At 38.2% G+C, this 23,299-nt stretch overlaps 1 protein-coding gene across 1 annotated transcript; it reads right to left on the minus strand.

Annotated features, from left to right (window-relative positions):
• Nucleotides 1–2,993: 2,993 nt before the first annotated feature.
• Nucleotides 2,994–21,899, minus strand: SUCLA2 (succinate-CoA ligase ADP-forming subunit beta). Its single transcript, XM_054654131.2, has 11 exons — nucleotides 21,742–21,899; nucleotides 20,257–20,440; nucleotides 13,104–13,203; nucleotides 12,745–12,907; nucleotides 9,959–10,087; nucleotides 9,401–9,539; nucleotides 7,890–8,051; nucleotides 7,666–7,808; nucleotides 5,237–5,357; nucleotides 4,853–4,941; nucleotides 2,994–3,807 (listed from the first exon to the last, which is right to left on the minus strand). Exons 1-11 carry the CDS (start codon nucleotides 21,826–21,828, stop codon nucleotides 3,733–3,735), a joined length of 1,392 nt encoding a protein of 463 aa, XP_054510106.1. The 5' UTR covers nucleotides 21,829–21,899; the 3' UTR covers nucleotides 2,994–3,732.
• Nucleotides 21,900–23,299: the final 1,400 nt, after the last annotated feature.

Raw genomic sequence — 23,299 nt, forward strand, 5'->3', positions numbered from 1 at the left:
TTTTTCTCTTCTCTACATGCCCTCACAAGATGAAAACTGTATGACATATCTTTCTCCAGCCAGTACAGATGTTTTGTTATGCTGCAACTTCCCTCAGCTGGGGTACAGCAGGTGAAGACACCACCTGCAGTGATAGGCTCTGTTAGGCAAAGAGGTTCATCAGGCAGACTGAAATCAAGATTTAGCAGCAAGCCTTGATAGACTGAGGCAGAAGTTCCTCACTACAAAATAGCAGTAATTCACTGCCTTCTGCCTGCAGCCCCACACAGCTCAAACCTGAGCTGCTCCTTCATGCCACATCCTACATTGACCTTCTCCTTTGTTTCTATCAGCTTGACATTTGAATTTAGGTATTTACTTTCCAATAGTGTAGTCCTAGTTTGCAATTATGCCTCCATTAAATCCAGGGCTGCTCTTTACTCTGCAAATGGTAAGAAGCCAGCTAGCTACTTGAAGTTTAGCAGTTTCACTTCCATGAAATCAGATTTTTCCTCCTTGCTGCAGGGAGGCTTTTTCAAGGTGTGAATATAAAGGCCTTCCCCCACATCGGATGCATTAGACCCATTAGTAGTTTGAAACACAGCTTTATTCCCAACTGCTCCTAAGCTTCATTTTTTATACCTTTCTTCCCAGCTGTTCCACACTGGAATCTAGCATAATTGTTTCAACCAAATTTGACTACATCCCCCAACAGTATCTATATTACCACTACTTAAAATCCTACTGGTTTTCCATGAAAGTCAACTATTTCACCAAAGTATCACAGGAGAAAGTGCATTAATACATTAAATAGAAATTGGTAGAGTAGACAGTATATTAAAAAAAATTCTACTTAATATTTTAGGGGGTAATTTAATACTTAATGTTTCGGAAGTAAGTTTGACCCTTAACTTTCACCAGAGCTGTCCTCAAGCACATTGGCCACAAAAGTGCCCTGTGTCCAACACTTGGGATTGAACTTGAGACAGCTAATTTCAGAATTTCAAGACTGTAGTGCTACATTATTCTTACAAAAACACATTTGCTTTCATAGTATTTCAAAAACAGTTACAAAAGTCAGCACTGGTAACAACTGTATCAAAAGACAGCAAATAATCTAATACAAACTACTGTCATTAAAATTCCTGCTCCTCTGAAGCTCTCATCTCTAAGTTGTTTACACATTTTTCATGTTTTGATTACGTTGTTAGGAATTTTGCTTCTGGCTGTACAGACTAATTTCAGCAAGTCTCCATTCCTACACACCTTTTGATTATCAACATTGCAATACAGTGTGGGTAAGGAGGTTGTCTGTAAGGCTTTAAATAGATTCTGATACATCAGCTTTGGGCCTTTAAATTATCAACTGCACACCACATGAGCTAACATTCCTTGGTTGCAACACGTTTGATTTAGGCAAAACAGTCTGCAGAATGTTTAAAACATACACATAATTAAAAGGTCCCATAGCACTCTTATACCTTAATTAAAGCAATCTCCATACACTTACTTCAAGATACTTACTACAAATCAGTCAATCCCTAATTCTGTTTATTCACCATGTGGAATAAAAAAGAATTATTCCAGAGCCATCACTGGAAAGAGCCATGCCTGACAACTACACATATACACCATCTATGCTGTCCTAGTCACAGTCCTTCCATATTACTGGTCACACACTTCCCATGTCTCCCATCCTGTAACACCATCTGCTGCCCCTCACCACCAATTCCAAAGGGAAATTCCACTTTGTCCATTTAGGGAGTATTTGGACTACAAATATCCCACACCTATTGCACATCCACTGCTACAGGAATACTATGGGCTTTAGAACCCTAATTGCAAAATACTACTTTGACAAGTCTGCTACTTGTAAATACATTACTGAGAATGTCAGTATTTTACATTCCTCTCAAAGATGGACATGACTTGGCCTTTCCTCCCTCTCCCCTACTCAACTACACTTAACAATTCAAACAGTGTACAAGCAAATCCTGGAACAACAGCAGGACGTAGTTTTGCCTCCATTCCACTACAGATTTGTGTGAAAAGATCATTTCCATTTAAAATCAGCAGCTCACAAAGATTTCAAAGTAAACAGAAAAAAGCTAGAAGCAAACACACATGCTAAAAATTAATTATATTCTCTAAACTATTCAATGCTTAACAGATGTATTCAAACTACAATTTGAATTGCAGTCATCTCTGCAATTCAATTCAAGGCTACTGAATAAAAGCAACTCCAAGTATATCCACAAGCCAAATTCAGCATGCTGGATCAACAACACACAGTATTCAGTGAGAGAACAGCTAGGATCAAAAATAATGCAGTTTAAATTTGGAGAGAGTTTAACTTCTGCTGATTTTCTTTACTACAGCAAAAAAGACTACTGAAATACACCATGCTAGCAGAAAGTTTTTTCATTTAATATCCTATGTCTTCATAATAAAACATGATTTATTTTCCCACATTTCATATAATCCTTTTAAGTCCTTAGCTCGTAACTGTATGATTTCCCATTCTGAATTCCCACCACAGAGGTAGTGGCTTCATTATTTCCAGATAAAACTACACTATCATTAGCCAAGAAAATAGTATTTCAAACAAAGAAGCCCACAAAATACAAACAAAAAATGAGTGCTCATTTGGGAACTAAACAGTAAATGGACCATCATCCAAGTTCAGTGTAATGTGAAAGTACAGTGACAAAAATTAACAGTTATTCATTAGTAGAAGCAGTATTTCCCCAAGAAGCAACAACTTCCTGCATATTTATTTGTGCAGAGACAAGTTATATTTTAGCAAGATATTACATGCATGATATCTGTCCAAGCTTTTCAACATGAGTTCATGTGGTTTTAATCACACAGTGCACTTCAAGGAGGAAAACAATTAACAAATGTGGCACTACAACTTTCTTCCTAAAAATGTTTTAGTTTCTCTTAAATGATGGCTTAATCCCTGGCTATATGCAATTAATCAAAATGGCAACATATAAAAAAGAAAGACAGTAAAAGTTTTGGGAGATATTTTATTAATGTACAATTTTATTAGCGATGTACAATAGACATTTTAATTCTCTATTTATCCTGTCTCCTTGAAGCTTGGTAAATGCTTGTTTGTATATAAAACTACACAATGCTTTTTCGTGAGGACCAGAAACTCTGAAAATATAAGTGCTACAGTATATTTTGTAGTGATTTAACACGTTGTCCAGAAGAGTTACCAGCCACTTCAATGAAGGACTTCTAAAAATATTTCTGATCAAGTTCAAATGCATCTGTTCATAAATAATGATTGGTTTGCTCATGTCCATTATACTGCTAAGTACAAATGTCTCCAACATAAAATACCGTTTCAATACATTTTTCCACGTGGACAGCTAGATAATCCAGTCATATTTACTTTTAAACAAGGCTAATACAAATTTACAAGTAAAGTAACTTCAAAATTTATTCAGAATAATTATTTTTTCAACCAGAAGCTTTACTTTGGACAACGCAGAAGTATATTGCAAGTGACATTCTGCAGCAGAAGCTGGAGGCTTGAGAATAACAGCTAAGAAAGACTAAATATCAGCAATACACACTTTTACAAGAATTCTGACCATTCTGAATGTTAACATTAAAGATCAGATGCTTCAGTTTGTGCGCCTGTCAATCATAACCTCCACACAAAAGAAAAATTAAAAATTTCCCACAGAACACAGTATTTCAGAGAACATTTTAGACACTGGCATGACATTTCCCAGATCAAATTGGCAACTGAAATTTAACATCCACATGAGCTTGTTTTGCTAAGCTTACTATTTCAGACAGCTTCACCACCTGAAAAACAGAAAATAAAAACTCAATTTCAAAACAATCCTAACTTGACTGAGCTGGATCAATGTTTTTAAACAAAATAAAACCAGGGAATCATTAGTAAGATATCAGAGGGGGTTAGGGGTAGGATTACTATTTAACTCAGTACTTCTTAATCACTTTTAATTTAAAGATAATCAAGTCTTCTAGAAAACATCTCATGGAGTTAAAAAAAAGTCTGCTTCTCATTTATAATGAAGTATTCTGATAAAATTCTAAGTTTTAAATTTTATGTGTCACCTTGTTATTTTGCAAGGTGTTGAGGTGGCAACTCACAAGAAATTCCATATACCTAGAAGCTATTTCTCCTCTGAGTTTTTGTTGCAAGCACTTCTAGATCTTATTTTGATACCTTAAGGAACCTCATCTCCTGAATAATGACTCTAAATTTCTCTGAATTATTTCCTGCTTAGAATGACATGTTATAACAGAGCAAGTGGTTCTTTGGGAAAAAAAAAATCTGTAAGTTTTCCCATGACACAAAATCACCAGGTATCTTCTAATTTTTTGCTATACATTTCTAGTACAACTTTCTTTTCCACAAACAAAGCAAAGCAACACACACATAAATCATTACATCTGAACATCTGAATATCTAATTATCTTATGAGGCCACATCATGATCAACTATAGTTTTAATCATGCACACTGAAATATAGTGGTTGATAAAAGGAAGTGTTACATTGCATTTTTCAGCCACCTCAATTCAAGTATTTTCTCCCAATTAATAAAGCTAAGCTCTTAGCCATTCCCCCACCAAGGGGAGTGGCTGACCTGATCATTCATCTGGTTTTGGTTTGTGGGGTTAAATAGCTTCTGACTGCATCTTTGCTCCCCTGACAAATTATGCACTTGGTAACTTGTAAAATATTTGCTTCAGGCACTGGGAGCAACTGGCACTGGGATTTATCCTAAGCCACCTGAAGTTGATTGAATGGAGTTTTGACTATTCAGTACTCTGCAACAGATGCTATGTTCTGAAAAGAATATTCATAACCAGCTATCTTACCATTTTTGCAGCTTCATCCAAGTCATCACACGCAAGGATTTTGAGGCCACTAGCTGTTATCAAAGCTTTGGCATCATCAACTCGTGTACCTTCAGAAACAGATAAAATGTCACTCTTATTGAACAGGAGATTACTACTACCTACTAGTATCACATTTCTAGGAAGCCTGTACCAGAAGTTAGTGAATAAATTTAGAAAACATTAGTAGTTAAAAAGCAGGAAGTCTCTTTTTATTAACTTTCCAATCCTCACCATCTAAATTCAAGGTTTGCTTTATTTCTCCATTGACTTCAACTCACAGGCAGCTTGCTACACAGTATATAAGCTCAATAACACCTGCCAATTAGAGAAAAATATATTTAAATGTATATGAAGCACACTCACCTTGCAACCGTACCACAATAGGAACTTTCAGCTCCAAATCCTTTACTGCCGTAACGATGCCTTGTGCTATAACATCACATCTCATAATGCCACCAAAAATATTTACCAGAATAGCCAGTACCTACAGAATCAATGACAATATTCACATTAAAAATGGCCAGAGACACATCAGATGAAAGCAGCACACAGCCTTCAGTCTAAGGATAATTCAAGCTCTTTAATTGTATTAAGGGACTCTGCAAGAGACAGAACATTTCTGTTCTACAGAACATCAGCAACCAAAGTACAGCTCTGTAGAGTCACATGTAACAGAATAGTTACTTCAGAAAACTGTATTTGTCAGCTATTTATCTTTCCATTGCTCACAGTACTCCATCAGAGGTACCCCCACACCAGTAACTCCACATACTGAAAACAGGAATTTTTAAAAACTCATACACAAGACCCTTTTTACACAGTTTACCTAAAAGCCAGTGTGCTTGGAGATAAGCTATTTGAAATACATTTTATTCAGGAGAATTATGCCAACAATTAAGGGAACTCAAGTGGTAGAAAGGAAGGGTAAAAAGAACCATGGTCAGAGATGAAAGATGAAACAAAGCAGGAATCAAAATGGGTAGACAGCCTTAGATGACAAAGTCAACAAGACCAAACATTCCTGTGCAACTGGTTCATGAGCAGTAACTTGGCTCCCATGATCTTGCACTTAGACTAGCTCATCTGTGTAGCACTGTTCTTCCTCCTACCAATGGGCAACTCAGACTGGCACCTCAGAGGGCTGTTCCAAGCAAGCCCTGAACTGAACCCTGAGCGCCATCTGTGACACCAGTGGGCTGTACTGCTCTATGAGTTTCAGCAACAGGAATCCCAGCTATAGTCATTGTTTTTTGATAAAATAGTGAGGAACTCAAGGAAAGCAGAAAGGAAAAGCTGTCTTAAAAAGTCTCTTTGGACACCCTCTGTCCACACATCAGCAGAGAATTTGCATTGCAAAAACTCTTCCCAAATCAGCAACCCTCAGCTTCTTCCTTGTTTCTTCACTTCTCTCCTCCCTGTAATTCAGGTGCTCTGTGACTGTGTCCCTCATTGTTTCCTCAATTTGCTGGAAAAATGTGAAGAAAGGCTTATGAGGATGGGCTGATGGAGCTGGGGTGCCTAGCCTGGAGAAAAGGAGGCTCAGAGGGGACCTTATCATTCTTTACAACTGCCTGAAAGGATGTAGCAATGTGAGGTTCTCCCTCCTCCAAAGTAATAAGTAGTAAGATAAGAGGAAATGGCTTCAAGTTGCACCAGGGGAGTTTTATATTGAATATTGGGAAAAATTTCTTTCCCACAAAGGTTGTTAATCATTGGCACAGGCTGCCAAGGAAGTGGCTGAGTCACCAACCCTGAAGGTATTTAAGACTTGTAGATGTGGTGCTTAGAGATATGGTTTAAGTGCAGGACAGGGCAGTGTTAGATTTATGGTTGGACTCAATTTTAAATGTCTTTTCCAATCTAAATGATTAAATGATTCTGTAGTACTCTTGGAGCGTGTTACAGACCCTGTATTTGGTAATAAGTCTTTCCAATAAGAAAGAGAGTAAGCTCCTCTGAAATATCGCTCCCTATTTGTTTCTGGCCCTTTCCAAAGATGAGCAAGTGGTACATAAAATTCTGGTGCAAAAGTAGCATATCATTAGCAGGTCTTGCAAGTCATTCCCACCTTTTATAGTTACCCCTTTTAAAATAGTTTTCTTTATTTTTAAAAAGCCCCAAACTGCCAAGCTCCCCCTGGAATAAGCATCTCTATGTAGACCATCAATTCAGCCTTCATATTATTTTTGTGGAAAAGCTCTTCCTCCAGTTTCAACCAATGTATTATTTTAATAATATTCAAGCACTTCTGATAAATTTCTAATAGGATAAACATTAAAGCCCCTTAAAATTATTTTATCTTACATTATAACAAAATTATTTTATCTTACATTACATATAATCAGCACCTTAGAAACTAATTTGTGCACAGCACAGCAAATATTCATCTCTACAACTCTACACAAAACACAGACCCAGCTGCAAAACTAGTCCAAAAGAAAAATAAAAGTGGAAAACCAACTGAATACCGCTTTCTGTTTAAACAGCAGACAGTGGGAGTTTCTGACTCCAAGATTTCTGGAAATATTCAAATACAGCTGTAACTTCAACCAGAAGACACAAAAATGTCTACTCAGTACGCAGCCAAAACCCCTATTATTTAAAAAGGTAAAAAAAATCCATAATTATTGGGCCTCCTTCATCTGCACCAAGATGAAGCTAAGATTTCCATCTTCTCTCTTTCTAGTGCTATAAAAACACATTTTCTGGAGAATACGCACTAAGCATTGTCTTCCAAATCGTAGCCTGTTTTACCACTGTATAGGACCTTGATATGCCAACTCTTCCCTCACCTTTTTATCAGAGGTAATAAGCTTAAAGGCTTCTGTCACTTGCTGCACTGTAGCACCACCACCAACATCAAGGAAGTTTGCTGGAGTTCCGCCGTGAAGTTTAATTATATCCATTGTGGCCATAGCTAAACCAGCACCATTGACTACATGAGAATAAAGATAACATTTAGGAATGCAGTTTATAAATCCATTAGGTCATTTAAAATTCATTAAATAGTACATACCTAAGCAGCCTATGTTTCCATCCAACCCTATATAGTTGAGATCTGCTTTTGCAGCATCCTTGTCTCTTTGGTCTTCCTGCGTCCAATCCTGCATGTCAAAGATCTTCTTCTGACGATAGGCTGAATTGCTGTCAAAGTTTATCTTTGCATCCATACACATCACTGAAAGGGAAAAAAATCCACCATTACTTACCATCATTTAATATTATAGTAACAATTCAAATGCTACATGAATGTGTTAAAGTATATTAAGTCAAACCTGGCAGCTAGGTCATGCAGTCCAAACACAAAGTTTTGCTGCAAAGACACATGTACCACTGTCAGTAAATATAAGATTCTCTCCAGTTTCCCCATATAATCAGTTATGCACAAAAAGGGAACATAATTATTTCTTCAGACACTCTAAACCAAAAAGAGCTTACAACAAGCTGTTTGATAAATCTGAGTAAATTATGTTTTCTCTGATCACACTGCAGCCCAGAAAATAATGGGGGGAGTGCACCACAAGTAATTAGCATTAAATTAATCCTTACAGAAGGTCTCTGATTTGAAGGTTTTTTTCATCCATCTTAGTTTTAGCTTTTAGAATAAACATATATAATGTGTGCCTAACAGTAAGCACACAGAAACACGATGAGACAGTGCCTGAATTAGAAGAGAAAATGTTAGGAAAAAACACACAGAAGTAAATTTACTTAAGATTTAGCAAGCAGAAAACCGACAGTATTCTTTACATCAGAACTAACATTGTATGACTTCATTTTTATCCCTCAGTGAAAATGATATAAAAATAACAAGGCACAAGAAACAGATGGAAAAGACTGCTCTATATCAATCACTTAAGCATTATTTTAAAAAAACACACAAAAAACCACCCCAGTGACAGCAATAACACACTTTGATGAAAGAGCTACATTCACATTTAAATTTCAAACTGTTGTATCTGAGTTCAAGCACAAATACTCTCTACAGGCTTATTTTTTATAAAGTGGAATTGGCTGTGATTGTACATTAAATAACTATTCTGCAACTAGATATGCTAAAAACCTCATAAACATCAAGATATTACTTAAACCCCTACAGTCTTTCCATACATCACACTCCATCAGTTATTCTAATGCCTGAGTCATAAAGGCAGATTTCTCGTAGTTACTACTATTCTGGTTAACATCACAGTACCAATTTTGGATACATGCAGTGGCTCAAGTTTCAATTTATGAATTTTGAAAAGACCTGATTTCCAGAAATGCCTTATCCTGGGTAGATGTGCTCTTTATTTAAAAATTAAAAAAGGAAGTTACTTACACTTAAGCTCATACTTAGCAATTAAGAGCAGATTCCTACTATATTTAGAGTCTCAAATTTATCTGCTTGATTAATTTTTTTTTCAACATAGCATGTTAATACTAACTCCTCTTGCTGTATACAGCTGAAGTTTCATCAGTGTGAAGCAACCTAGATTTACAAAAACGCCAAGGTGTTACATGAAGAGTATCAATAAGAAACATTACCGACTCCTGACGCATCTTCCACCATAGGATTTATTTCTATCATGGTAGCATCATATTTCAGAAAGAGATTATATAATTTGATCATATTTTCAGCTGCTTCATCCACCAAATTAGGAGGAAATCCCATTTTCTGGGCAAGCTGAAAGTAAAAGAATGGTTATTGTTAACTCATGTTAGGGTGTCTCAGTTTAGCTAGTATTTCAGTGTCACTGGAATTTGTAGATGTAGAACCCGCCCTGTCCACTGGGGGGAAAAAAACAAACTCACTCTTTGGTTTGAACAGATTGTTTTCCATATAGAACACTACACTTATCCTAAAAAAGAGGTAATAAATTTTTATCATGCTATGCCTTTGCAAAGCTGTATAAAAGCTGTATAAATACTGCCATGCAGTTGGATTTACACTGATTCACCTGAAAATACTTAAGTATCTAGTTCAAATCTGTTTCAAACAAGGATTTAAGACAACTCAGCAGGTTGAATGCACACACCCTTTATAAAAATTAGAAGCAACTTTCCCATCCTCACTAACGTGTACTTTCCCACATTAACAATTACCCTAACAGCTTGTTCCTTTTTTATGCCTTCTACTATATCGATGGGTTCCTTAATTATTGCCTCAGGATTCTCTGCAGCAACATCTTCAATATTAACACCACCCTGAGAACTGCCTATCAGCACAGGACCCTAGAACAAAAAGGGAAAAAAAAAAAGCATAAGTAATTTGATACCACACAATCAAAACTTAGTTCTTCCTATAAGATACTTCACAGCAATAAAACCTTTTTTGTTGAAAAAATTAATGTGTATCTACTCAATACCTCCATATAAACCTTTTACTAATACTTTTCAAATGTTAAAGTGCATGTCAGGTCCACTTTCCTTTAATAAGGAAAAATTTCCTCTGTAAAGCAGCAGCAAAACAATTAACACCGACATACTATTTTTGAATTTTCATAGAAAGATTCAACTTCATAATCACATACATTTTATCTTTTAGGCATCACCAGAGAAGTGTAACTACCTCCTCCCCTCCACCTTCTCCACTCATTCCTACACAAATACAGATCAAATGCCAGGCACTCATTTTTTCATTCTGCCATGCTGCAACTCCAAGGACAAATGGAGGTCTGCAGAACCTAGTGATAAATTACTGCAAACCATACCTGTTCACTAGGAACACAGTGTTCAGTAACTAAAGCCTTCACTGAAAGTAAGCCATAGCAAAACAAAACAGCACTCAATTATTCATTAATAAAAGAAATTAAGAAACCAGAATTGACAGCATTTGCAGCTGAGTTTATTTTTAAAAAAGCCAAATCTCAACAAAAACATGAGGGACTCAGTACATGGAACCTAAAAATCTCTCCTCCAGTTCACAGTAAAGACATACCTTGATCCCTTCAACCAACCTTCCCTTATCACCACCCATACATAGATTATGGCCATGGGTGTACTAAGGCAACATCTCCTATCAGCAGTACTCAAAGATTAAACAGCCTTATAACTGTTGACAATTAATTACAGAAAATGTGACCCTGGTTTAGAGAATACGCTTAATAACCACACCACTCCCCTCCCATTACCATCCTTCCAAATGGAAATACATGGCTTGCAAATGATTCTGCATCTAACAGCAAGATTCAACTCAATGAACATTTTTGGATATTCTTATCTTGAACTGTCAGTAAGCTACAAACTGATCATACAATAACTCATCGTTCCATAGAATTGACCAAAGTGAACAGTTTTGCTTAAAACACAAACCCCTGCTGGCAAATAATATCCAAGTCATAAAGTTCCAGTTTCAGCTGGCTATTTTAATCATTTTTCCCCTCCTTAAAGGAAGAGGTTTACAACAACATCAGGAATAAACACTGTGTGCTATTCAACCTTCACACTTCCTTCTTTTGAAAGGCATTTCCTCATCCTAAGTATCCTATACAAGTTACAGTAATAATAAACACGTCTAAAAACATGACTTATAAAGTCAGCAGTAAAAACCAAGCACATCCCTATCAAAAGGCAACAACCCACACAGTATGATCAATATATACTAGTAAGACTTATCTTTTATACAAGACCAAGAACATGCCATGAAAATATGTTTCCCTTCTTTATCTAATTTACTACAATCAGTTCCAGTAGATTTTATTTCCATAAGCATCATTGCTTATTGCTTACACAATTTTAGGAGTCTGAAATCTGTTCATTTACAGCATTTTAATGCCACCTTGTGGTGCATATGGTAAAACTTGAATCTCCCTTGCTCTATTCAAGCACACATCTCAATGGAGGTGCCCAAGTCACGTAATTCAACACAACTGATACTTTCCCATCAAAAAGAACACTATGAAGGAAGAAAAAGGAACAAATACTTAATTCCTAATATGGCTATGAAAAAAAAAATTTAGAGTAAGACTAGTTTTCTCATTCCTCCACAGAAAATTATTTCATTCATACTCAAATATCCCCTAATTACCAAAACCAGTGCCTCTGCAAAGCACCTGAACAGACAAAACTCACTTTTTCTAAGCTTCAGCAAATAAAGTTCCAAGATCTGTTCCAAATTCTGGCTTCAATAAAGTTACTTACCAATTCATGTACTATGCTCCAAATAGAACATTTGTCTGTCAGAAAACAATGACATACTTCAGCAACCACACTTGAATTGTAGTCTAAAAAACTACATACCCACACATACAGCCCATACACACAGAAAAAACTGGCTTTCATTTTCCTGAAAGATATGAAGACAGACCTCTAGGCCCAAAACTTGTTACCCATTTCCTGGAAAGCATTAGTATAAGAAAACTACTAGCACTCTCAAAATCAAGGGACACACCAGTGCACCTCTGGGAACCTTCACAAACTGGAGAAAAGGGATGTTGGATTTATGCAGGACCATTTGCTCTTCCACAACACTGTCACTTATCTTGTTTCTGACACTTAAAAATAAAGTGTAAATGCACATGCACACATATAGCTGTGTTTTTAAACTAAATTGCATAATCCAGTAGGCAAATGCAAATTAAAACCAAAATGGAAATTACCCCCTTATTCTACCCATCTCCCCTTTGACCATGAAACTCCGAACTTCAGTTGGGGCTACCAACACTCATTTATTATTCTGTAAATTCAAATTGTAGCATTACATCTTTACAGCATTTAAAAACAAAGTCAATCATATGTTTTTGTTTTCCAGATACACTGGAAAACAAAATTTAGCTTGTATACTTTTGATTTTCAAAAGCAAGTGAACAGTAAACAGTTCTGTTGAATTTTTTTTTTTTATTCAGTTGAGACAAGTTAATTAGCTTACTTCTATTTCTAATATTACTCACTTGAAAAGACCTTTCCATTGTTATTGCAAAATAGTATTCTCTCCTGGGATATCTGCGTTCACAGATAAATACTTGATTGCATATCCTGCCCTTCTCTCCTGTCTGCTTGGTAAATAACTTCTTTCCAATCATTTGGGAGGAGACAGCTTTTGCTTCTTCTGGACTAGAATAAAAGAAGCTCAGAATGTGACAAAGAAACTGCTGTAAAAACAAAAGTAGCATTAAAAAATTCTTATCTAATATTTGTTATTTTAAGGTTAATAATTAAAACCCTGGTTTTAAAGAAAGCAATACGTTCAATTCATAATGTGAAACCTTGAAGTTTTTCCACTTGGTTGGATAATTTAGAAAGAACTTACGAAAAAACTATTTTCACTCCTCCTTTGAGGCCACCTTCAAATGTTCCTTTTCCTCTACCACCAGCTAAGACCTGTGCTTTTACCACAATATCCTTTGAACCTAGAACAAAAGAAAACACAAAAAATGTCATCTATGACTATAAAACAAATTGCTTCAGGTAAAATAACAAAAGCTGCTTTAATTTTATCCCACTTTCTCCATGCCCACCATTCAAAACACCCATGTGAATACAAAACTATATTGCAATTCACACAGATAGTTCCAAAAATCTCAAATAATCCACAATTTGCAGATTTAGGCTGTTCTGAGAGCAAACTTTGGTGAGTTAGTACCCAGAAATGCTGGTGTTCTGATCATCTTTAATACATGCTAGAGTCACATATGATTACGCACCCAGTAAGAAATAGTTAGCACCTCACAGATTATTAACAAGATGGAACTGAATCTCTGACACACCATATGCAAGGTTTTCCTCAAACAATTACAAATACCCTGTACCTGTAAACCATTCCCTTCCCAGCAATGATATGTAACTATAGCACTTACTCAAGTCAGCTTGCCAGGTGCACTCTGGCTTCCACCCAGCACAGCACTAAGGCATAAGTTTGAGTGCTTTGCAGAAATCAGAGGCCTAAACAAACCCATTATTCTTCCAAGAGTAGGCAAAGTAAGCCCTTTAGTTGGCTTTAACTGTTTAAAAATCCTTTACAAAATATTCTTCTAGGAGGGGAAACTGGGTATTTGAGTTTAAAAAGTAAAGCGTGAGAATATAACAAAAATTAACTGGGATACTCTGAACTGTCATTGAGAGACAAAAAAGCAAAGAAAAATAGTTCAAAAAAATATGAATGCTGAGAGGACATGAGGAGTAATGGACTGCAGAAAATTGGGAGGCTAAGAATTGCCCTAAATAGGGCAATGTTCTTTTGTTCTTAGGCAGAGTTGTGGGCTATATGCACCACTACCCTGATCCCAGAAGATATTTTCTTTAAAATGTTGTTACTGTGATGCATTATAATATTTCGTCAACATATAGATATCCAAAAGAATGTGAGAAAAACAACTTTCAATTTTTCACAATCAGTTTTGGCTGTAACATCATTGGACTGATCCTTATGCAACAATTGAGTCATTAAATGAGCAGATTACTAATGATCTGTAAATTGTTTTCCTCTAGCACTGCAAACTAGCTGCTTGATTGCATAAACAAGTTCAAGGTTTATTTGAGCAGCTCTGTCTACAAGCAATTAAGCTGCACAGATGTACCTGAAACAAACTTAAGTCAGTACATCCCAAGAAAACCATAACCCATCATGCAGAAAGTTCACTGTTCAATAAACATTTTTTCCCACAGCTCCTATTGAAAATTACTCTAAAAAAAGGGGAAGCGCTTGGTCACACACCTCATCTGCAGGGTTCCAGCAGCAGCGCTGTCACACAATCTGACACAGCAAAGAACTGCTGATACACAGTAACCCAAGAAAAAAATCTGGAAACCAGCAGCTACCATAATTGTCTACTCAGTATCAACAGTTGTGCCCTTGTTTTTTGCTTACGTGGCTTTGAAATACTGCTAGGCTTGTGTTTCAATGAAAAATAGCAGTTTCTGCCCTGGAGCAGATAACCCAGCAGACACACCACCACAGAAGTTCCATCCTGCCTCCAGCCCTCAGCTTTTCACTCCAGCCTCGTTTCTCGTGCCAGTAGAAGCACTTGTGCTATCATGCCTTCAAGCACATCAGAACAGTGATTCCCTGAAGGCAAAAGCTCATCCAGCAGACAGACAGTGTTTCTGCAGACTTGTGCACCATGTGACAGGCACACACACAGGAACTTCAGAGAGCAGGACTCCAGCTTTCAGCAGCAGTAACAAATTGTAAAGCCTTAACACAGGGCACTGGAACACCAGTACAACTCATGTGTACAAGCAAGCTAAAGGCCAATGCACGAATCTCTGCACAAGCATTTGGTAAGCATCACATTTCCATGTTAATGGCAGTCAGCCCTAAAAGCACATATAAGTACAATAGCCTGAAAAAAATAGGAAATGCTTAGAAAACTAAGAGTAGATACCAGTGAGAACAGGTGTCTGAAATCAGAACACTGATTTAGCATTCATCGGTCCAGGACAAGAAAAATCTATAAATTTACTAACACTACAGTTATTACCTTCAACAATCAGTTATTAACTAGACAGTGAAAGAGTTACACAGTCAGCAAACAAAACCATCTTCACTTCTATCAATACTAATATCTGTTTTTTGGAAGGAATAATTTCTGATTCTATAATTTAAGCTTTCAAACTGGGAGAAAGATCAATGCATGCAGGCAAGCAGAAAGATATCCATGTAAAATGCAATCTTCTAATAAGCTTATTAAGAGGCAAGAAGGGTCATTGTTCACTGTATCTCTGCAGTTTCCTGTGCAAATGGAAAGTCCAATGATTACAGCACACAGGCCTGATTAAAATGTTCTGCTTTACAAGTTTTCATTCTGACTTTTGTCAAATCACATTAATTGCCACTTCTTTGGCCCAATACTATCTGTAGCAGAGGTACTGCTTTCCACATATTACAGACACCTTCAGAACAACCATGCAAGCCTAATCTACTCTGACAAGACAGACAACAGTAAAGGGCAGTGACAGGTTAGTAACTCAACTGTCAATCAAGTTCTCAAGTACCATTCAACTGCAAACTTATCCTGGGAGAGACAGAGACCTGTAACTTTTGTTTCAGTCTGTATTTCAAAGTTCTTGCACCAGAAAAAGTAACTCTCCATTTATAACACAAGCTATTTTTTTCTTGTTGCACAGATACAAAAAACCTAAATTTAAACAATACAGGTGCATTTACTAGCATTAGGAAAAGATGGGTTTGTAACTAACAACAGGAGTGTCAATATAATTATAATCAATATATATAATCAATATAATAATCAATATATAATAATCAATATATAATCAATAATCAATATATAATCAATATAATTCTGACCTTAATTCTGTCAACAGAGCAGAGAATCTCCTCAGAGTACACTGCATTTCATTAGTAAGTATAGTGACTGTGAATTTTAACTTCAAAATCACGTTTTTTCAGCTTTTGAAACTTTTGGGTATTAGAATACTCATTGCATGCAAATCAAAAGTATAACTATTGAAATAATTATGTGCCAGGAATCATCATCCTTCCACTGAAAGGACCATACCAATCAGGAGACTGAACAAGATGTTTTGCTGTAATAAAATATTTTCTACACAAATACTTCCTGACATTAATCAACTGCATCAAATTCATTATCAGCTCACAAGACAGGTTTGGTTTTGTCAACAGCTTAAGTCAAGCAATTAAAATACAGAGGTCAAAATTTGAATGTGCTGGTTATACAAGTCTATTTTAATTAGTGAATTATCATCAACAATATGTTTTGATATTTTAACTTCAAAGGAGTGAAGTGCTACAGAAGAAAGCAAAGGCTGAAGCAAAATTTAAGATTCAGATGCCAAAAAGAAATAACATTTGTCAGAATGTAAGTAAGTTTTTCTAGAGATTTTGACCAGGTAATTAGGAACATAATTGCATGACTTCTTTAACACCTGGGGGATTTCTGCTTAAGTTTGCCACCTTAGATCATCATCTATATCCTAGAGCAACTGAATAAACACTCTGGAATTTCAGACAACCTAAAAGACATCAGGAACATAGACAGATAATTGACCAACAAGGAAAACTGATAATGGCAACCAAAAAATACCATATATAAAAGTATGACAGACTAGAAAACTGCAAATACTTAAATCAGACAGCCAAGGTGGGTGTGGCGTACACTAAGGAGAAAACCATCCCACCTTTTTGCCACAATGCCTGGAATAAGTTTTTTGAAGAGCTAATAAAGAAAAAGCTAGCACTTTACCTAGAAAATAATTGCACACATTGTACTAAGCTTTGATTTCTGACTAAATCAAGCCTAGGATCAAAAACTCTATTTTTTAATCTAGCCAGGTTCACACATTACTTTTTAAAGTTTTTTTAACAGATACAAGTTGTATGTTTAGGCAACAGATGGAAAAATAAATAATACTGAAAAGTATTTAAAAGATGTTAGTAACATTGAAAAAAATTTAGAAGGGCTGAAAAAAATCATCTATTAATCACGTAACTGTCAGCAGGAATACAGCCAAAGCAATTACTGGAGCTATTCTGTAGAAAGCATACCAAAACAGAACATTCTTTATAAACCACATGGACATGGAGTTGCACTGGACCTCTTAAACTGCAACAGCAAAAGTAGCACACTCAATTCCAGGACCCTCAGTCTCCTTTCAAGAAAGGTGAAATGTTTTGCACTCTCTCTCTCAACACCTCCTATTTTTTACAGCTTTATATCTTACTAAAATTTCTCAGTCTGTCATGCACATAAAGCTGTGGGATTCATTACCTGAAAACCCAACAAAATCACCAGCACACAAAAGTGGCTTCAAGATATATTAATGACTTACAAAGTCTTACTTCTCAAGTCATCATGAATCGAAATATATGCTATTAAAAAACCCCAGACAAGCACACAATATGTCACTGCCTTTCACTCCACTGTTATCAGAGGAAAGGGATCAGGAAGCATCAAAACTTGAGTTACAACAATACACTGCACCTATGGAAGTGTCTCTTAACAAACAGCAATGTTCATTTCAAATAGTGTGTTCTTCCGAGCTACCTGCTGTCACACTGATCAAGCATCTGTTCACTAAACAGTCTTTAGGTTCATTAGTCATGCTCTTGATAACACACACATATCAGCTCCTCAATCAGAACTGGTCACAGTGCTAGCTGGAATGCACACATGGCTAAGAGCAAACCATAAACTTCAAGGCAACCAAGTCATGCTGCAGTCTCTCATCAAAGCTGTGGAACAGAACTTACTCAGCTCATTTGTTTTCCAAAATTTAAGTGAGATGATTATGTAACACTGATTTAGCTACAGCCACAGCTAACCTATGATAATCTCTGTTAACAAGAAGTTCACATTTGCTATACATTGGGATAAAAATTTACCCATTTCTAAGTGAAGTATTTGCAAAAGGGAAGAAATCCAATGCCAAACTCAACCTTTAGTCAGAAATCTGCTCTGTGTAAATTTACCAGGAATATGTGGATAAGCACTAGGGAAACAGAGCAAAGAGTATTACCGACTGTCTTTGTAATGATCTAGACAAACATTTGATTAAACAGTTTAGCATATAAAAAGAAAAAAAAAATCCTATCTACTGGCAATTACTTCCACACAACAAAAATCAACAATGCGTGGGTGGACCAAAAAAAGTGAATGTTTTCATTCTGATACAGTTTGGTTTGTGCTTTGTTGATTTTTTTTTTAAGTACTAAATGAAAGCCAGCAGCTAAATGCCTACAAAAACAAATAAATCCAAAACACTGGAGCAAAGAATAATGTCACCACTCAGAATGAGTTCTGGACTTGTTTGAGCAATGCCTCAAAACTTCAAGCTCCTTCAGTGTGTCTTCTTCTTTCAGGAAGATTTTCCGTCCTCATCTCAAGTACAAAGAAAGTCACAGCATCGACTACACACCAACTCCAACAAATATTTGGCTGACAACCAGAAGTCCTGAATTCCATCCACTAAAGGATGCCAACTCACACACTTCACAACTTCATTCTTCTAATCCCCAAGAAATTGCCCAGAGTCCCACACTCCAGATAACAGGCATGCCTATGATGTCACAGAGATGACACAGAGCTATAAACCAGCAGCCAGATCCATACCCACACTGCTGGAGGAGCCCTCTCTGAGCAGGAACAAAACAGGAATCCTGACCTACGAGTTTCTGGGCTGTTGATTAAAGAGCCACAGACAAAGGTGCTCTCCTTTTCCTCCAGCAATATCTGTGCAAACATTAAAGTAGAGAAAAGGGGTATGCCTGATTTGGGAAGTTTTGATCCTGCTATAAACTCACCCTTAACAGAAGGTAAGGTTTTGAAGTTTAAATCATTCTCAGAAGTATATCAGCAACTTCCTTTCATATTAATGAAATTATTATAATTTTGTATCACTCATTCTCTAACAACAGAACAAGATAAAGAAGGTATCTGACAATACCTGAATTTCTGGGATATCATGCCTGAAGGAAAAGCAGCCTTTCAATTCTTTTCTACATTACAAAGCAGCATAACTCGCTCTAGAAGAAAAATTATCGTTTTTTTCAGATCTCATTTCTCACACTAAATCTCCATATGAAACTGAAATGAATCCAGCAAAATCTATAACCTCAGGAATCACTATGAATGTATCCCTTTGGAGGTGAATAGAGATTTGAGCATTTGCATAGGAGAAAGGAATATGACAACCAATGTCCTTCACTAAAACTTTGTGACAAGCCTAACATGTTTTTCCAGTGAGGAAAAAAAAATCCCAGACTTTAAACTAAGAAACCCCCCCCAACAAACAAATCAATCAACCAAAAAAATCCCTATCTTCTAATGTCTGACACAATAGAAGCTGACAATAGAAGCTGACAAATTAAATCCAAATTACACAAGATTTTATGAGGACAGATTGTAATTAAAGTTGCAAATTAATAAGCAAAGTCAAGTCCAAAATTAAAGCTCAATTCTAAATTAAGTATTTAAGTACGCAGCAAATGAGACTGGATACTTTTTCATCAACAAGACAGGAATTTAGCATAGGAGCTACCAAAGTCCTCCCCTCCTGTATGAAGTAGCTTCATTCTGCCAGAAAAGCACACGCACAAAGGAACAGGATTTTACTCTTCTTTTATAGCCTAAAGAGAAGTATAGTTTGCATCTTCTGTTCTACATGAGATCTCGTCACCACCACTGAAACTCTTCAAACAAGACTTCCTCTAACCTTGCTGAAAGTAGAAAGAAATCCAGGACTTGCACAAAATAGAGTCTATTACTCATCTCAAACAGGTTTAAGTAGTTGTATTAGTCTAAGCTAATAAAATTTATACCTGACCTACTCCTTCTTAACAAGAAGGCTGCTTCACAGGGAAGGCTCTCCTAAAGGGAAGGTATATTCAGAACTCCAAGCAACATCTTACCAAGAAAGACAGAAAAAGTAGGTACACCTTGTATCAATCCCATGCCTATTAGTATATGTTCTCTTTAATATTATACCTATTTCTTTTGCTATTTTGTAAGCTTCATCTGGCGTATTGGCAACCACTCCATGTGGAACAGAAATGCCAGCCTCCTTCAACAGTCCCATGCTGAGGTACTCATGCAGTGATAGCCTTCTCTGTTGCTGTTGTTGCACTTGAAATCCATGATTGTTGAGTATTCCCGGACCTCCAGCAAGCACCTGAAGGAAAAGAATAAAAAGAAGAAAAAAAAAGAAAACAAAAAGAAGAATGTGACTGTTGTGAAAGACTACCCTCTTTGTTTAGGTTTAAAAACCAGTCTACATATTAAACAAGTATACTTTAGTGTTCCAGTGCAAACACCTGAACATTTAATCCTACCCTTCCACATTAGTCATTCATATCAGGTCTGGTATTTGATTTTGGGAAGTTTTATTGGCCAGGGGGAAAGAGCTGGTGAAACTACTAGCACTGACAAGGACCGTAACACAAAGATCAACAACAACAAATGCAAAAAACATTTTTTGCATTTCACTACATGCAAATAAGACCTTAATTTTATACAAAAACATAGCAAGAAACCTACTGAGTTCAGCTAATCCATGAACACGGATGATCATCAAAAGACTCAAAGTAAAAATATTACAAACGAAACTCACATACAAAACAAACCTTTGCTTTTATTTCTATTTTTTTAGTATGCACCACTGGCACAAGCACCGTAAAAATCAGCCTGAACTAGGAAGTTTCTAACAAGCTAGATTTTTAAGGCTTCATTTCACTTCAAATAAAGGAAACAAGCAGACGACACATGAGCTTTACTACAGCATTCCAAGCTAGCGAACCGACGGGGCCTACGTAGCCTCCAGAGGGTTCCTTCTCCAAGCAGGACGTTCTCTCCTTGGCACAATCCCAGGGGAGAGGCGGCCCGGGAGGCTGCGTGTAACTCGAGAGGGGCACTCAGGGCGACCTTTCCCAGACGTGGCAGGAGAAAAAAGCGGCAGCGAGCGTCACACACCGTGTCACACACCGTGTCACACACCGCAGCCTGCCGAGCTCCTCCGTGTCATCGCTTCCCACGGGTGCTGCAGCCAAAAACAAGCCGGCGCCCCCGAATGGCATCCAGAGGAGCCAAGAGCAGAGGCTGGGAGGGGGGAGCTGCAAGAAGAGTTAAACTGGCCCAGCCCGACACCTCCTAGCAGCAAGGTGACGGCGGACATGGAAACACGGGGATTTCCACCAAGATAGGGGACGGGGGCGCTGAAAAGGAAGGGAAAAGGAGCCACGCAGGGAAGACTTGCCACAAGCAAGACCAGCGGCTACGGGGGCCCGTACACCAAAGGTGAGCGCCGGGCTGCCAGCCCCGCCGCAGGGCAGGGCAGGGCAGGAGGGCAGCGGGAGCGCGCCGAGACAGACGCTCCTCTCGCCGGCGCTCCGCACGGAGCGACCTCGACCGCGACCCCAGCCGGCCCGACCCCGCTTCAGCCCCCCCAGCCCACCCCCGCTCCCGAGCGGCCGCTACCTTCCCCGCGGTGGAACCCAGCGAGGCGCGGAGGCCGCTACCCCTCAGCCCGGCCGCCACCCGGCTGCAGATCATGGAGGCCGCCATGGCCGAGCCCCTTCGCCCTCGGGTGCTCCCGGCAGCGCGCACGCGCCGCTCGCGGGCCGGGGCGGGGCCAGGAAGCGCCTCGCGCGGCCCCGCCCCCGCAGTGACGCCCGCCCGGCGCCGGGGAGGAGCGGCCTTGAGGGGCGCTTCCCGGCATCTCGTTCTTTCCACCGTTCTGGTTTTAATAACGGTTATTTTTGCTTCGCAAGGATCCTAAATGGATTGTAATCCATCCACAACCTTCCGACCGCGTCGGCCCCGGTTGGCACCGCCTGTGTTAAAAGGGAGGAAGGAAGCACAGCTCCCTTATGCCACGCCCACACTCCCTCCCGCTTCAGCTTCCCAATAGCAGAACTTCCAGTGTTTTCACTGCAGAGAATTACTTGTTTCGGTTCCGTATTTCAGGGCGTTTCCGTGCAGCAACGTAAACACAACCATTCTTGCTTAAGACAACCATTCTTGCTTAAGACAAGGGGGAATGGTTTTAAAGTGAAAGAGGGCAGGTTTAGATTAGATGTCAGGAAGGAATTCTCTGTTGTGAGGGTGGAAGGCAGTGGAACAGGTTTCTCAGAGAAGCTGTGCATGCCCCATCCCTGAAAGTGTTCCAGGCCAGGCTGGATGGGGCTTTGAGCAACCTGGTCTAGTGGAAGGTGTCCCTGTCCATGGCAAGTGGGTTGGAATTAAATAATCTTTAAGGTCCCTTCCAACCCAGACCATTCCTTGTTTCTAGTATTTCTAGATATTTTGCAGCCCCTTCCCCATGCCACAACCCCCATTTCTGCCTCACACAGCTCCACCTGTGCCTCCCCCTCTGCAATTCAGTCTCTGTACTTTTACTTGGGTGGCCTCGACTCAGATCACTAAGGAACTGAAGCAGGGGACAGGTGTCCCTGCAGAAACTAGTGACCAGACCTTGTGACTCACCAGCAGGCAAAGCTTTTTCCTTTAAAACAAAATGGTAATTAGGAAAATAGCATTAGCCTGGGAAATTGGAACAAGAATGTCCTTTAACCATAATAAGGAAAAATGCAGTTACTTCCATACATTATGAACATCAAAGGAAGATCTGATGTGAAAGAAAACCGTGTCAGAGCTGTGATTCTTCTTGAGTTTTTTAACTTGAATTATCCAATAAATAACTGGATGAGTAGCTTATTTTTGTTCTGAAACTGAAAATGCATTTTCATAACTTCTCCTTGGGTGAGTATTGCAAAAGATGGAGTCATTCTGGTTCAGTTCTTTTGCTCCTGGTCCTCTGCTCACCTGGTGTTATTGTCACCTGTTAGCACTGCAGTGAGCTCTGCAGAGTGCTTAGCTCTGCACCTCTGTGTGCAGACACACAAGGTAGGAGCACGTGTTATTGAACCTGTAAGCAGCTGCAAAATTTTGATAGACCATCCAAGATTCCCACCACAGCTGATAAAATATTTCTTCCAGCCAAGGGGAAGGGAAAAAAAAGCACTTGAACTCCGTG

This window comes from Agelaius phoeniceus, chromosome 2 (assembly GCF_051311805.1).
Source record: "Agelaius phoeniceus isolate bAgePho1 chromosome 2, bAgePho1.hap1, whole genome shotgun sequence".
Classification (NCBI taxonomy): Eukaryota; Metazoa; Chordata; class Aves; order Passeriformes; family Icteridae; genus Agelaius; species Agelaius phoeniceus.

Coding starts and splice junctions, on each gene's coding strand:
- SUCLA2 (XM_054654131.2), bottom strand. CDS start 21,828: ATGGCGGCCTCCATGATCTGCAGCCGGGTGGCGGCCGGGCTGAGGGGT. Junction 5,358..7,665: donor TTATTACCTCTGATAAAAAG/GTGAGGGAAGAG, acceptor TTGATTCTGTAG/GTACTGGCTATTCTGGTAAA. Junction 3,808..4,852: donor TGGATGAAGCTGCAAAAATG/GTAAGATAGCTG, acceptor TCTGTTTTTCAG/GTGGTGAAGCTGTCTGAAAT.